Source organism: Pseudophryne corroboree, chromosome 6 (genome assembly GCF_028390025.1).
Source record: "Pseudophryne corroboree isolate aPseCor3 chromosome 6, aPseCor3.hap2, whole genome shotgun sequence".
NCBI classification, from domain to species: domain Eukaryota; kingdom Metazoa; phylum Chordata; class Amphibia; order Anura; family Myobatrachidae; genus Pseudophryne; species Pseudophryne corroboree.
The window spans coordinates 364,947,727-364,960,905 of NC_086449.1; the positions used below are offsets into that span (position 1 = coordinate 364,947,727).

A 13,179-nucleotide genomic window follows, 5' to 3' on the forward strand; every position below is an offset into this window, starting at 1 on the left:
CATCACTGTGGTGGAAATGTGTTCTGTGGAGTGACGAATCACGCTTCTGTTTGGCAGTCCAATGGGCGAGTGTTGGTTTGGCATATGCTGGGAGAATGTTCCCTTTTCCAGTTTTATAATGTACTCATTTTAATATGTACAGCAAGAATTAGGGCTTATTTGCTAGTGTAACATTCTTAGCAGTCCATATATATTTTGCATGAAACGGGCTGTTTCCGGGGATTTTAGGTGAATCAAAATCCCTGATAACTGCAGTGACCTGCAGTGTCCCATGCCTGCTGCAACAGCAGCAGGCTGGGACTGCAGGGAGGGTGCCACTAAACGCTGTGACCCCCGCGGGGAAACCAGGGCTGTCTTAACAGCAGTGTAGGCTCCTGGGCAAAGCAATGCATTGGGACCCCTACCCATCCTCCAGCAGTAGGGGGTGCTATCAGCGGCAGCTCTGATGTACCGCAGGCGGAGTTCTATCTTCCACTCAGCATGTAGGACCTGGAGCAGTAATTTCTGTTAAATTACTGCACATATGGTGGGAGAGAACACTAAACTGTAGAAGGAGGCATTGAGCTGCATGATGGGTCCTGGGTGGTAGGGATGTTTAATACGTAGGGGAGGGGTGGGTAGTGGAGTGTGCTTAATATTCATCACTTTCCAGTAGGAGGACAGCTTGCTGGACTGCAGATATCTCCCAGTTCCTGGAAATAGATTTCTTAGCTTTCAATGTGATAAAAAGCTAGCGAGTCCCATCTTTCAGGCCGTACTGGGGACTTGAAGATCAGATTTCAGGATCCAGAGCAATCTACCAATAAAAATCTAAAACTGTATACCAGGCGTGAGGAGCTGGAGCAGGGACCAGTGACTAGAAGGCTATCTCTGGTTCTTGGCATAGTGGAGACAAGCTGCCAATGTCCACTGAAAGAGGAAAGTCACAACTTTTGGAATATACTCTCAGAAAAACTTAAGTCGGACAACCTGAAATATCTGGCTGGGAAGAGCCATTAATAGGCTCGGATGGGGACCACCGCTTTGAAGTCGGATATGTCTGGTTCCCCAAGACCGATTTTTCAAAAATCTGGTACCCCCGTAAAGAGGGGACCCTCAACTATCAGCCTAGAGCCCATAAACTCATGGGGCCCTTGTGCAAGTGCCGATAGGGCCCATATGAAAAGACGGCCCTAGGGGCAGCGCTGTGACCTACATCTCCCCTCCCACCAGCGGTCACATGAAGGGGGAGCACTGCACCAGTAGCTGTCAGGAGCCAGCACCCAGTGCAGTATGCAAGCTCCGATTAGCTGCAGCTCATGGCAGTTTATCGGGGCTAATAGGATAGCCCTAGGCGATATCATAAGGATACCGCCCTAAAAGGGACTGCTCTACAGAGAAACCTCATTGAGGCAGAGATTTTAGTAGTATATGGTGCTGGTAAGACACTGCCGTGTGTACCCCATATCCCCAAATATTTTCCTTTTCAATTCAAATTGCAAACGCTCAGGGCTGCAGGCGTAGGTCTCAGGACCAGCTACTTCTCCCATAAGCAGCTTTACTCACGAGTTAGTAGCCCCAAGCATCTCTTGTGTTTAATCCCTGAAGGAAAAACTGCAAATGCGGTTTACAAAGAAATTGTGATCAATGTGTACAACATAAAATATCACAATATTAGATGGAATTATTGTCTCTGTAAAATTGGTTCCGCTGAGAAATAACAGACATCCAGCCATGGGCAAACTCTAGTCATGGAATGTTGATGGGACTGTATGTAGCAGAAAATTAACAGATCTATATGAAAGCTGCCCACTCGTGACTGCTCAATCAGTGGGGGTGATTCAGACCTGATCGTAGATGTGCACATCTACGATCAGCTTCCCTGACATGCGGGGCGACGCCCAGCACAGGACTAGTCCGCCCCTCATGTCAGGCCCTACCATGTTGTACAAGTACAAAAGCATCACACAGCGGCGATGCTTTTGTGCTATAGGAGTAGCTCCCAGCCAGCGCAGCTCCTGCGTGCTGGCAGGGAGCTACTCGTCGCTGCCCAGGTTGCAGCGGCTGTGCTGCCTGGACCGCACCCCCTAAACGGTCCCCCCAGTGACCGCCTCTGCCTGTAAATCAGGCAGAGGTGATCGCAGGGCTAAGACGGCTGTCTGCCATGTGACGACTCATGCGCAGTTCAGACCTGATCGCTGCTGTGCGAACACGCACATTAGTGATCAGGTCTGAATTTGCCCCAAAATGCTTTGAACTTGAATTTTTGAGCATGTACTAAGTTTGTTTATACAATGTATATAAAAAAAAGTATTTTCTTTGTATTGGTCATATTCTATTAAATAGTTTTTATACAAGGACTTTTGCAGAATGATAGGGAGAAGCTTTAAAATGGAGAATTCCAATAATTTAGGGTATGTCTAACACTAATGTAGTGAAAGCTCTGCAGTAGATACTTAGACATTCCACAGCTGGTGGACCCTAGGCAAGAGGTGGTGTGCTGTGCCAGTTACATTCCAGTAACAATTTCTATGCTTGGCTATATTGTAAAATGTGCTTAGAAAATTAACTGTCATCAGTTCATAGGTGTAATACATCTGCTTAGACTAATGGAGAACAAGAAAAAAATTGTGTACATTTAAGAATTGCATTAAAGCCATATCCTTATTTCAACTAAATTGTTGATGGCTAGTCCATAACGCACACTGTTGGTTCCTACTGTAGATGCAATTGAAAACGCGGACCACTCCCATTGAGTTTGAAACATTCAGGGGCCATATAATACTATTCAGCTTCCTGCCAACTTTGCGCTGGCTTCCTGGAGCCAACTATAGGCATCTACGTTCTCTCGAGACAAATGACAGAATCCACTCACTGAATTTGGACACTTGCATGTTTAGGATTTTGTCTGATATCGAGATTATCTGCCTACATCTCCCTATGTACGTGTACAAGCCTGTAACTTAACAATTTTTCTTTTATTGAACCATTGTGGACCTTTATTTATTTTTTTTGGGTGGAATGAACACATGTTCAATTGTCTGTACCCACTGCCTCTCCCCTATCTTTCCTGTATTTTTGTACTCCTTTACTTCCCTTTTAATACATTTGTAAAACTTCAATAAAAATGTAGTTAAAAAACTGCGTTAATGTTGCTATTATGTCAGTTATGGCTCAAAGGGTCGACAGTGAAAGTTGACCTAGTCTAGGTTAACCCTAAATGGTCGACATGGTCAAAAGGTCGACATTAGTTTTTGGTGTCAATTTCCCTTTCAGCATGTGGTCCACCAATTAGTGCACCGTGTCCCCTTGCATGGCTATGTTTCAGGCAAGGTGCTTTGCTTCGCTTGGCACAGGTTACCTTTCTTAATTGTAGTCCACGTGGATAGTTAAGTATGAAAGTCTTAAATTAAAAAAAAAAAAAAAAACTCACTTATGTTGACCTTTTCTTGTGTCGACCATTGTCATTTGCACCTGTCGACCATATGCATGACGACCATTTGGTGTTGGCCTATTGCTTGTCGATCTTTTTTACTGTTGACCTATCGTCCAGATACCTTTTTTTTATGTCACTCTAACAACCTACAGAGAAGTATTTGGGTATATGATAAATTATTTGAGATGTCTGTACAAGGTTGTATAGTGGCATACCACCTAATTTACACTAATTATTGCCTTACAGGTTGTGCAGGTGTTAAATGCTGATGCAATGGTGGTGAAGCTGAACTCTGGAGAATACAAGACCATTCACCTTGCCAGTATCAGGCCACCTAGGCTGGAAGGAGAAGGCTCTCAGGTAAGGATCTGTAACAGTAATGTCATGGCTTGTCCCTCCTAAGCTGGGCAATACAATCAAACATTCAGAATTTGAGAAATTTTAATTTTTTCATGTATAAGGACTATTTATAATGACACATTTGTTTGTAGATCTATATCCACAAGTGCTGTTATAGAGAATTTGTTTTATTTTTTTTGTATTTTGTGTATACTTATGAGCTGTAATTTTTGCGTAGATATCAGCTGCACACTATAATAACCACCTTGTCCAATTAACATATTTGTATGTGCTCCACAAAATCATTACCTTTTTGTGCTATACGGTTTTTCACACTTGTTCCATTTAGCATGTGTTTGCCACACACACCATCAGTAATGCTAAGGATTATTCACGTACATAGAAATAACCACATAAAATTGCTTTCCATATACTTCCTAGATTTAGTGATACCGTACCTTATTTTATATATCACTGTATATAATATATAAGTTGCTCAATGTGATACCTGCACTTATGAGGTTTAAATGCCTTCTGTGTGCGATGTTGCACCTTATCTGTATATGTGCTTAATGTTGCTACAGATGCCAAGTCTTACTGTATATGCAGAGGTATATGTACATCAGACTCTGGTCATCTTGTGATCACCTTTTACCATCTTATTTGTATCCTATTGTGTTTTTTGTGGACAAATGTGTCAATTGGTGACAGTATTGTGTTGGGTCAGGTTTTGTTATAAGCTGTCAAGTTTGGGTTTAGTAAAAGCCTGCAAAGGGGAATAAAAGTATATTGATAAGTCATAAAAAAAAATAAAAAAAAACCCCACACATGGGAATGCCCAAAGAATGCTGACTTGTTCATCTTGGAGGTTATGGGAAAAGGCAATTAATCTTCAGCTGCAGAAGGTCTTACAGTGAGGTAGGTCATGCATTGTTTCTGAATGATGAAATGCATTTCTGTATAATTGCATCCCTATACAATTTGAGGCAAATACGATAGTGGTAGGGGGTTAGATCACTTAATGTTTATTTGTAAGGCTTCACATTACTCTGCAGAGCTCGATGGAGATAACAGGATATATGAAACTGATATACAACGTAGACAAAATGAACACCGATTTCAAAACAAATGGTGGGATGGCTCTGCATTTTGAGGAAGTTGCGCCAGGGCTGGATTAAGGCTTGTGTGGGACCAGGGGCACTGATGATGTGGGGGCCACAGTAAAAAATAAATAAATTGCTCAAACACCCCCTTTCCCACCATGTACATGCACACGACTATCTGTTATGAAACTGCAGCTGACGTAGGACCAGCACGCCAGAGCAACACACGCTGCAGGCTGCTGACCACTGTCTCTCACAGTTTCACCACAACATCCCGCAAAACTCACTGGACATTGATTACCTCCTCGTTGGCAGTACAATTCTGCCACTGAAGGAGTACTACTCCCTTAATCTAGCCTTGAGTTGAACTCTAATTGGAAGAAGGCACGGGTGGGGTATGCGTTGCCGGCGCTGGGTTTCCTGGGAATAGTTGCTGCTAGTCGGCATGCCGACTGTCAGGATTTAGGGTGTTTGGGATGTAGCCGCCAGTATTGTGGGGACCGCCGGTCACATAGCTACATTCTGAAGGCACAGCTGTATAAAGGAGTCATTGTAGGGTAGAGTGGTGATTGACAGTTGTGAGCGTATATAGTGTCGTATGGTGGGAAATTTCATAAATGTCTATTTTGATTGCTTTTGGTACATTTTAGATCAATAAACATATTTTCTCCTACGTCCTAGAGGATGCTGGGGACTCCGTAAGGACCATGGGGTATAGACGGGCTCCGCAGGAGATAGGGCACCTAAAAAGAACTTTTACTATGGGTGTGCACTGGCTCCTCCCTCTATGCCCCTCCTCCAGACCTCAGTTAGATCTTGTGCCCAGAGGAGAATGGGTGCACTGCAGAGAGCTCTCCAGAGTTTTCTGTTGAAAAAGAATTTTGTTAGGTTTTTTATTTTCAGAGAGTCCTGTTGGCAACAGGCTCCCTGCATCGTGGGACGAAGGAGAGAGAAGCAGAGCTGGCTTGTCAAGTTGGGCACTGCTTCTAAGGCTACTGGACACCATTAGCTCCAGAGGGAGTCGGAACTCAGGTCTCACCTGGGGTTCGTCCCGGAGCCGCGCCGCTGTCCTCACAGATGCCGAAGATAGAAGCCGGGTGAGTATGAGAAGGCAGAAGATATCTTAGGCGGAAGAAGACATCAGATCTTCATGAGGTAAGGCGCGCAGCGGTAAGCTGCGCGCCATTGCTCCCAGTCTCACACACAGAGCAGCACTGGAGGGTGCAGGGCACAGGGGGGACCGCCCTGGGCAGCAATATTCCTCACTTTTGGGCAAATTCAGATAGATTAGGCTGCGGAGGCAGTAAATCTAAGATCCCCCGCCATTTTAATAGAAAAGTCACTGGGACCGAAGCCCGCCGTCGGGTGGGCGGGGCTTGATCCTCAGCACTAACCAGTGCCATTTTATCCACAGAAGCTGCATGCATGAACGCTGGCTCCCTGGTCTCTCCCCTGCTGAACTTCACAGGCTGGAAAAAAGAGGAGGGGGGCACATTAGCGACGCAGTGAGTGGGAATTGATATATATAATAAAGCGCTATCTGGTCATATTTTTTCCAGTGTTTTTAAGCGCTGGTGTGTGCTGGCATACTCTCTCTCCGTCTCTACTAAGGGCCTAGTTGGGGTTTTGTCCCCTTATAGGTTAATCCCTGTGTGTGTGGGGTGTCGGTACGTGTGTGTCGACATGTCTGAGGCGGAAGGCTTCTCCAAGGAGGTGGTGGAGCAAATGAGTGGTGTGTCCCCGTCGGTTATGCAGACTCCGGATTGGATGGACATGTGGCATATGTTGAATGCAAGTGTGGCATCTTTACATAAAAGGCTTGATAAGGCTGAATTAGGGGGTCATCAGGGGGTCAATCCTCGGATTGGACCGACTCACAGGGCCCGTCGGGGTCTCAAAAGCGTCCCTTAACACAATACACTACTACCGACACGGATTCTGACTCCAGTGTCGACTACGACGAAGTAAAATTGCACCCTAGGGTGACTAAAGCCATTCAGTGTATGATTGTGGCAATAAGGGATGTGTTGCATATTGAGGATGAACCCTCGGTCCCCGACACAAGGGTACACATGTTTAAGGGAAAGAAACAGATTATTAATTTTCCCACATCTCATGAATTAAATGATTTCTTTGAAAAAGCTTGGGAGACTCCGGAAAAGAGACCGCAGATATCCAAAAGAATTTATATGGCATACCCCTTCCCTAAGCAGGACAGGGAGATTTGGGAATCATCCCCCACTATGGACAAGTCCCTGACGCGCTTGTCCAAGAAGGTGGCCGTCTCCTGACACAGCGGCCCTTAAGGACCCTGCAGATCGCAGGCAAGAAACTACCTTGAAGTGTATTTATTCTCATACGGGTGCTGTGCTAAGACCGACAATTGCGTCGGCATGGGTGTGTAGCGCAATTGCAGCTTGGACAGATGAGCTGACATATCAATTTGATAATATGGATAAGGATACTATATTCTTAACTCTAGCCCATATAAAAGACGCAGTCTTATTTATGAGGGATGCTCAAAGGGACATTGGATTGTTAGCTTCTAGGGCCAATGCCATGTCTATTTCAGCGAGAAGATCCTTATGGACTCGCCAATGGACGGGTGATGCGGATTCCAAAAAACACATGGAAGTACTACCCTATAAGGGTGAGGTATTGTTTGGGGATGGGCTGACGGACCTGGTTTCCACAGCTACAGCAGGTAAATCAAATTTTTTACCATATATTCCCCAACAGCAAAAGAAAGTAACACCCTATCAGATGCAGTCCTCTCGGTCGCACAAGTCCAGAAGAGGTCGGGGATCCTCTTTCCTCGCCAGAGGTAAGGGCAGAGGCAAAAGAGCACCTGCTTCGGCAGGTGCCCAGGAGCAAAAGTCCTCCCCGGCTGCTCCAAAACCCACAGCATGCCGCTGGGGCTCCCCTGAGGGAGTCCGCACCTGTGGGGCACGTCTTCGACTTTTCAGTCAGGTTTGGGTCAGTTCAGACCTGAATCCCTGGGTGTTGGAAATAGTTTCCCAGGGTTACAAATTGGAATTCGAAGAGGTGCCCCCGCACCGATCTTTCAAATCGGCCCTACCAGCTTCCACATCGGAAATGGATATAGTGTTAGCTGCAATTCAAACGCTGTGTATACAGCAAGTGATAATCAAGGTTCCCCTGCACCAGCAGGGAAGAGGTTACTACTCAACCCTATTTGTGGTCCCGAAACCGGACGGTTCGGTCAGACCTATTTTGAATCTGAAATCCCTAAACCTGTACATAAAGATTCAAATTCAAAATGGAATCACTCAGAGCGATAATAGCCAACATGGAGGAGGGGGAGTTTATGGTGTCTCTGGACATAAACGATGCGTACCTTCATGTCCCCATATATGCCCCCCCATCAGGAATACCTGAGAGTCGCTGTACAGGATTGTCATTACCAATTTCAGACGTTGCCGTTTGGACTTTCCACGGCCCCGAGGATTTTCACCAAGATAATGGCGGAAATGATGGTGGTCCTGCGCAAGCATGGAGTCACAATTATCCCATACTTGGACGATCTCCTGATAAAAGCGAGATCAAGGGAGAAATTTCTGAGCAGTGTGGCGCTCTCTCTGAGAGTGCTCCAGCAACACGGTTGGATTCTAAATCTACAGAAGTCAGTTGATTCCGACAACTCGACTACCGTTCCTAGGTATTGTCAAAGTCGAAAAATATTGTAACACACATGCCCGCTGCGTGTGCATTTGTTCCGCCGTGCGTGCACATATCAGCAATTTGCGTATGATCACGCTCGCGGACCTGCGCGTGGTATGGGTATTTACGGCGGAGTTTGTGAGCGCATAGAGGGTTATCAGAACATTACATATTTAATCCAAATAGTGCACATTGTACACACAGCCCCCTGCACCACATCAGAAAGAAATAGCTGTTTAAAATGGTTACAGAACAAGGGGATTCACCTTTACAGGATAGGAGGGGACAGAACAAGGTAACAAGGTGGTGTTTGGTATCCAGCTGTAGGGTATTTTAAGGGAAACATTCTGGTGTTGGTTTGAGGAAGATCGCATGTTCCTGAGGATAGTTAGATGCAGAAGCAGAATATAGGTTTAAACTGTATTTACTGTATATTATGTATGCGGGGGGAATCCAGAGGATACCACCCACAAGAGCAGTTGAGAAAGACATCGCCCACCTTTTCAAATCAACCTAAGACCTCTCCTGTAATGTAAAGGTGGATCTCAGTGTCCAATAGACAAAGGGATTACAGTGACCATTGTATTGTATATGGAAATTGTGTATAAAAAGCCTGTTGTTGCCTGGCCGGGCAGAAGACTCTGAACGCTTTCTACCTGATAAGCGGAGGACCGGCCGGGTTGCGCAAGCGAACATTCTCACGTATGTACATTGACTGTAGCCATTATTCTGTTTAGATTTATCTTGTTAGCTATGTAGTTTATAACTTGTACTGTTACCCCCTTTCAAATAATCCACTGTGGTGTTAGAACCCAGCGGTTTACTACAAATCGGTGTTGCGTCCTCATTTTCCCTGCTAGGGTTTAAAGCGTATTACATTACCTAACTGTATAAGGTTTTAAAGTGTATTGATAAGGTGTGTACGCGCTGCGAGTACTTTGTACCGTCAGCGCTGCATAAAGGTTTAAGGTGTAACATCATTGCAGTGCTTAGCTGCATAAGGTTTAAAGTGTAATCATATAATTGCATTGTATTACTAATACGGTTTAAAGTATATTAAATTGTGTGCGTACGCGCTGCGTGTACTTTGTACCCACAGCGCGGCATTTGTACGCGAAGTACGTACACGATACGGGACTCTGTGCGTAAATAGCATACAAAGTACGTAGCGTGAGTATTAAGTCTAGCGCCCGCAGCGGCACCATGGTAAAGGGGTGTTTAAAAGGTATAGCTCTATAGTGTAAGATAATATCGACATTATCAGTATGATACTGGATACGGAACAAATGAAGGTCTTCCTCCCAATAGAGAGAGCCCAGGACATCCAGAACATGGTCAGAGAACTGCTAAAACCGAAAAGGGTGTCGGTTCACCAATGCACTCGAGTTCTGGGAAAAATGGTGGCGGCCTACGAGGCCATTCCCTTCGGAAGGTTCCATGCAAGGACTTTTCAATGGGACCTTCTGGACAAGTGGTCCTGGTCCCATCTGCACTTACATTGGAAAATAACTCTGTCCCCAGGGGCCAGAGTGTCTCTCCTGTGGTGGTTGCAAAGTTCTCACCTGCTGGAGGGTCACAGGTTCGGAATTCAGGATTGGATCCTGGTTACCACGGACGCGAGCCTCCGAGGATGGGGAGCGGTCACACAAGGAAAAAATTTTCAGGGTCTTTGGTCAGACTAGGAGTCCTGTCTACACATCAATGTGTTGGAACTCAGGGCCATTTACAACGGCCTTCGACAAGCGGAGAGTCTTCTTCGAAACCTACCGGTTCTGATTCAATCAGACAATGTCACAGCAGTGACTCATGTGAACCGCCAAGGCGGGACAAGAAGCAGAGTCGCGATGGCGGAAGTCACAAGGATTCTTCGCTGGGCGGAAAATCATGTAAGCGCTCTGTCGGCTGTCTTCATTCCGGGAGTGAACAACTGGGAAGCAGAATTCCTCAGCAGACACGATCTCCATCCAGGAGAGTGGGGACTTCATCAAGAAGTCTTTGCAGACGTAACACGTCTTTGGGGAACTCAAATAGACATGATGGCATCACGTCTCAACAAAAAGCTTCGGAGGTATTGTGCCAGGTCTCGGGACCCTCAGGCAGTGGCAGTAGATGCTCTGATAACACCGTGGCTGTTCAAATCGGTCTGTGTTTCCTCCTCTTCCTCTCATCACAAAAGTGTTGAGGATCATAAGGCGAAGAAACGTACAGACTATACTCGTTGTCCCTGACTGGCCTCGAAGGGCCTGGTACTCAGATCTACAAGAGACGCTCACAGGAGATCCCTGGCCTCTTCCTCTGAGGGAGGCCCTGTGTATTTCAAGACTTACCGCGGTTACGTTTGACGGCATGGCGGTTGAAAGCCGAATCCTAGCGAAAAAGGGGATTCCGGAAGAGGTCATCCCTACTTTAATAAAGGCTAGGAAGGAGGTGACGGTTAAGCATTATCACCGTATCTGGCGAAAGTATGTGTCTTGGTGTGATACCAAGAATGCACCTACGGAAGATTATCATCTGGGTCGTTTTCTCCACTACCTACAGACAGGAGTGGGTATGGGCCTGAAATTAGGCTCTGTTAAGGTACAGATTTCGACCCTCTCAATTTTCTTTCAGAAGGAATTGGTTTCTCTTCCAGAAGTCCAGACGTTTGTAAAGGGAGTGCTGCATATCCAGCCCCCTTTTGTGCCTTCAGTGGCACCATGGGACCTGAACGTGGTGTTGCAGTTCCTAAAATCACACTGGTTTGAACCGCTTAACAAGGTTGAGTTGAAATTACTTATCTGGAAGGTGGTCATGCTGTTGGCCTTGGCATCACCAAGGCGAGTGTCTGAATTGGCGGCTTTGTCACACAAGAGCCCCTACTTGATTTTTCATGTGGATCGAGCTGAATTGAGGACACGTCCGCAATTTTTGCCTAAAGTGGTTTCTTCATTCCATATGAATCAACCTATTGTGGTGCCTGTGGCTACAAGTGACCTGGAGGATTCCAGATCCCTGGATGTAGTCAGGGCCTTAAAAATGTATGTAGCCAGAACGGCTAAAATTAGGAAAACAGAGGCTCTGTTTGTCCTGTATGCTGCTAGTAAGATTGGCGCACCTGCTTCGAAGCAGACTATTGCTCGCTGGATCTGTAATACGATTCAGCAGGCTCATTCTACGGCTGGATTGCCGGTACCAAATTCGGTTAAAGCCCATTCCACTAGGAAGGTGGGCTCTTCTTGGGCGGCTGCCCGAGGCGTCTCGGCATTACAGCTTTGCCGAGCGGCGACTTGGTCGGGGTCAAACACTTTTGCAAAGTTCTACAAGTTTGATACCCTGGCTGATGAGGACCTAGCGTTTGCTCAGTCGGTGCTGCAGAGTCATACGCACTCTCCCGCCCGATTGGATGCTTTGGTATAAACCCCATGGTCCTTACGGAGTCCCCAGCATCCTCTAGGACGTAAGAGAAAATAAGATTTTAAACCTACCGGTAAATCTATTTCTCCTAGTCCGTAGAGGATGCTGGACGCCCGTCCCAGTGCGGAAACTCTGCAAGAATTGTATATAGTTGTTGCTTACATAAGGGTTATGTTACAGTTGGAATGGGTCTTGGACCGTTACTGTTTGTTCATGCTGTTAACTGGTTATGTATGTTCCAGGTTACATGGTATGATTGGTGTGGGCTGGTATGAATCTTGCCCTTGGATTGCTAAATCCTGCCTTGTATTGTCCATCTCCTCTGGGCACAGTTCTCTAACTGAGGTCTGGAGGAGGGGCATAGAGGGAGGAGCCAGTGCACACCCATAGTCAAAGTTCTTTTTAGGTGCCCAATCTCCTGCGGAGCCCGTCTATACCCCATGGTCCTTACGGAGTCCCCAGCATCCTCTACGGACTAGGAGAAATAGATTTACCGGTAGGTTTAAAATCTTATTTTTCAAAATCGAAGCAGTACTTTCAAGGCCAAAACACACATACAGTCAGGTCCATAAATATTGGGGCATCAACACAATTCTCATATTTTGGGCTCTATACACCACCACAATGGATTTGAAATGAAACAAACACGATGTGCTTTAACTGCAGCCTTTCCACTTTAATTTGAGGGTTTTTACATCCAAATCAGGTGAATGGTGTAGGAATTACAACGATATATATATATATATATATATATATATATATATATATATATATATATATATATATATATATACGCCTCCCACTTTTTAAGGGACCAAACGTAATGGGACAATCGATTCAAAAGCTATTTCATGGACAGGAGTGAGCTATTCCCTCGTTATTTCATCATCAATTAAGCAGGTAAAAGGTCTGGAGTAGAGTCCAGGTGTGACATTTGCATTTGGAATCTGTTGCTGTCGACTCTCAATATGAGATCCAAAGAGCTGCCACTATCAGTGAAGCAAGCCATCATTAGGCTGAAAAATCAAAACAAACCCATCAGAGAGATCGCAAATATATTAGGTGTGGCCAAATCAACTGTTTGGAACATTCTTAAAGAACGCATCGGAGAGCTCGGCAACACCAAAAGACCCGGAAGACCACAGAAAACAACTGTGGTGGATGACAGAATAATTATTTCCCTGGTGAAGAAAACCCCTTTCACAACAGTTGCCCAGATCAAGAACACTCTAGGAGGTAGGTGTATAT

At 45.6% G+C, this 13,179-nt stretch overlaps 1 protein-coding gene across 1 annotated transcript in view; it reads left to right on the forward strand.

The window, feature by feature from the left end:
- The window catches only part of SND1 (staphylococcal nuclease and tudor domain containing 1), a 1,401,087-nt gene that overhangs the window by 150,859 nt on the left and 1,237,049 nt on the right, over positions 1-13,179 (forward strand). The window contains exon 10 of the mRNA XM_063926687.1: positions 3,662-3,775. Coding sequence (XP_063782757.1) covers positions 3,662-3,775 — 114 coding nt within the window. The remainder of the gene's footprint in view (positions 1-3,661; positions 3,776-13,179) is intronic.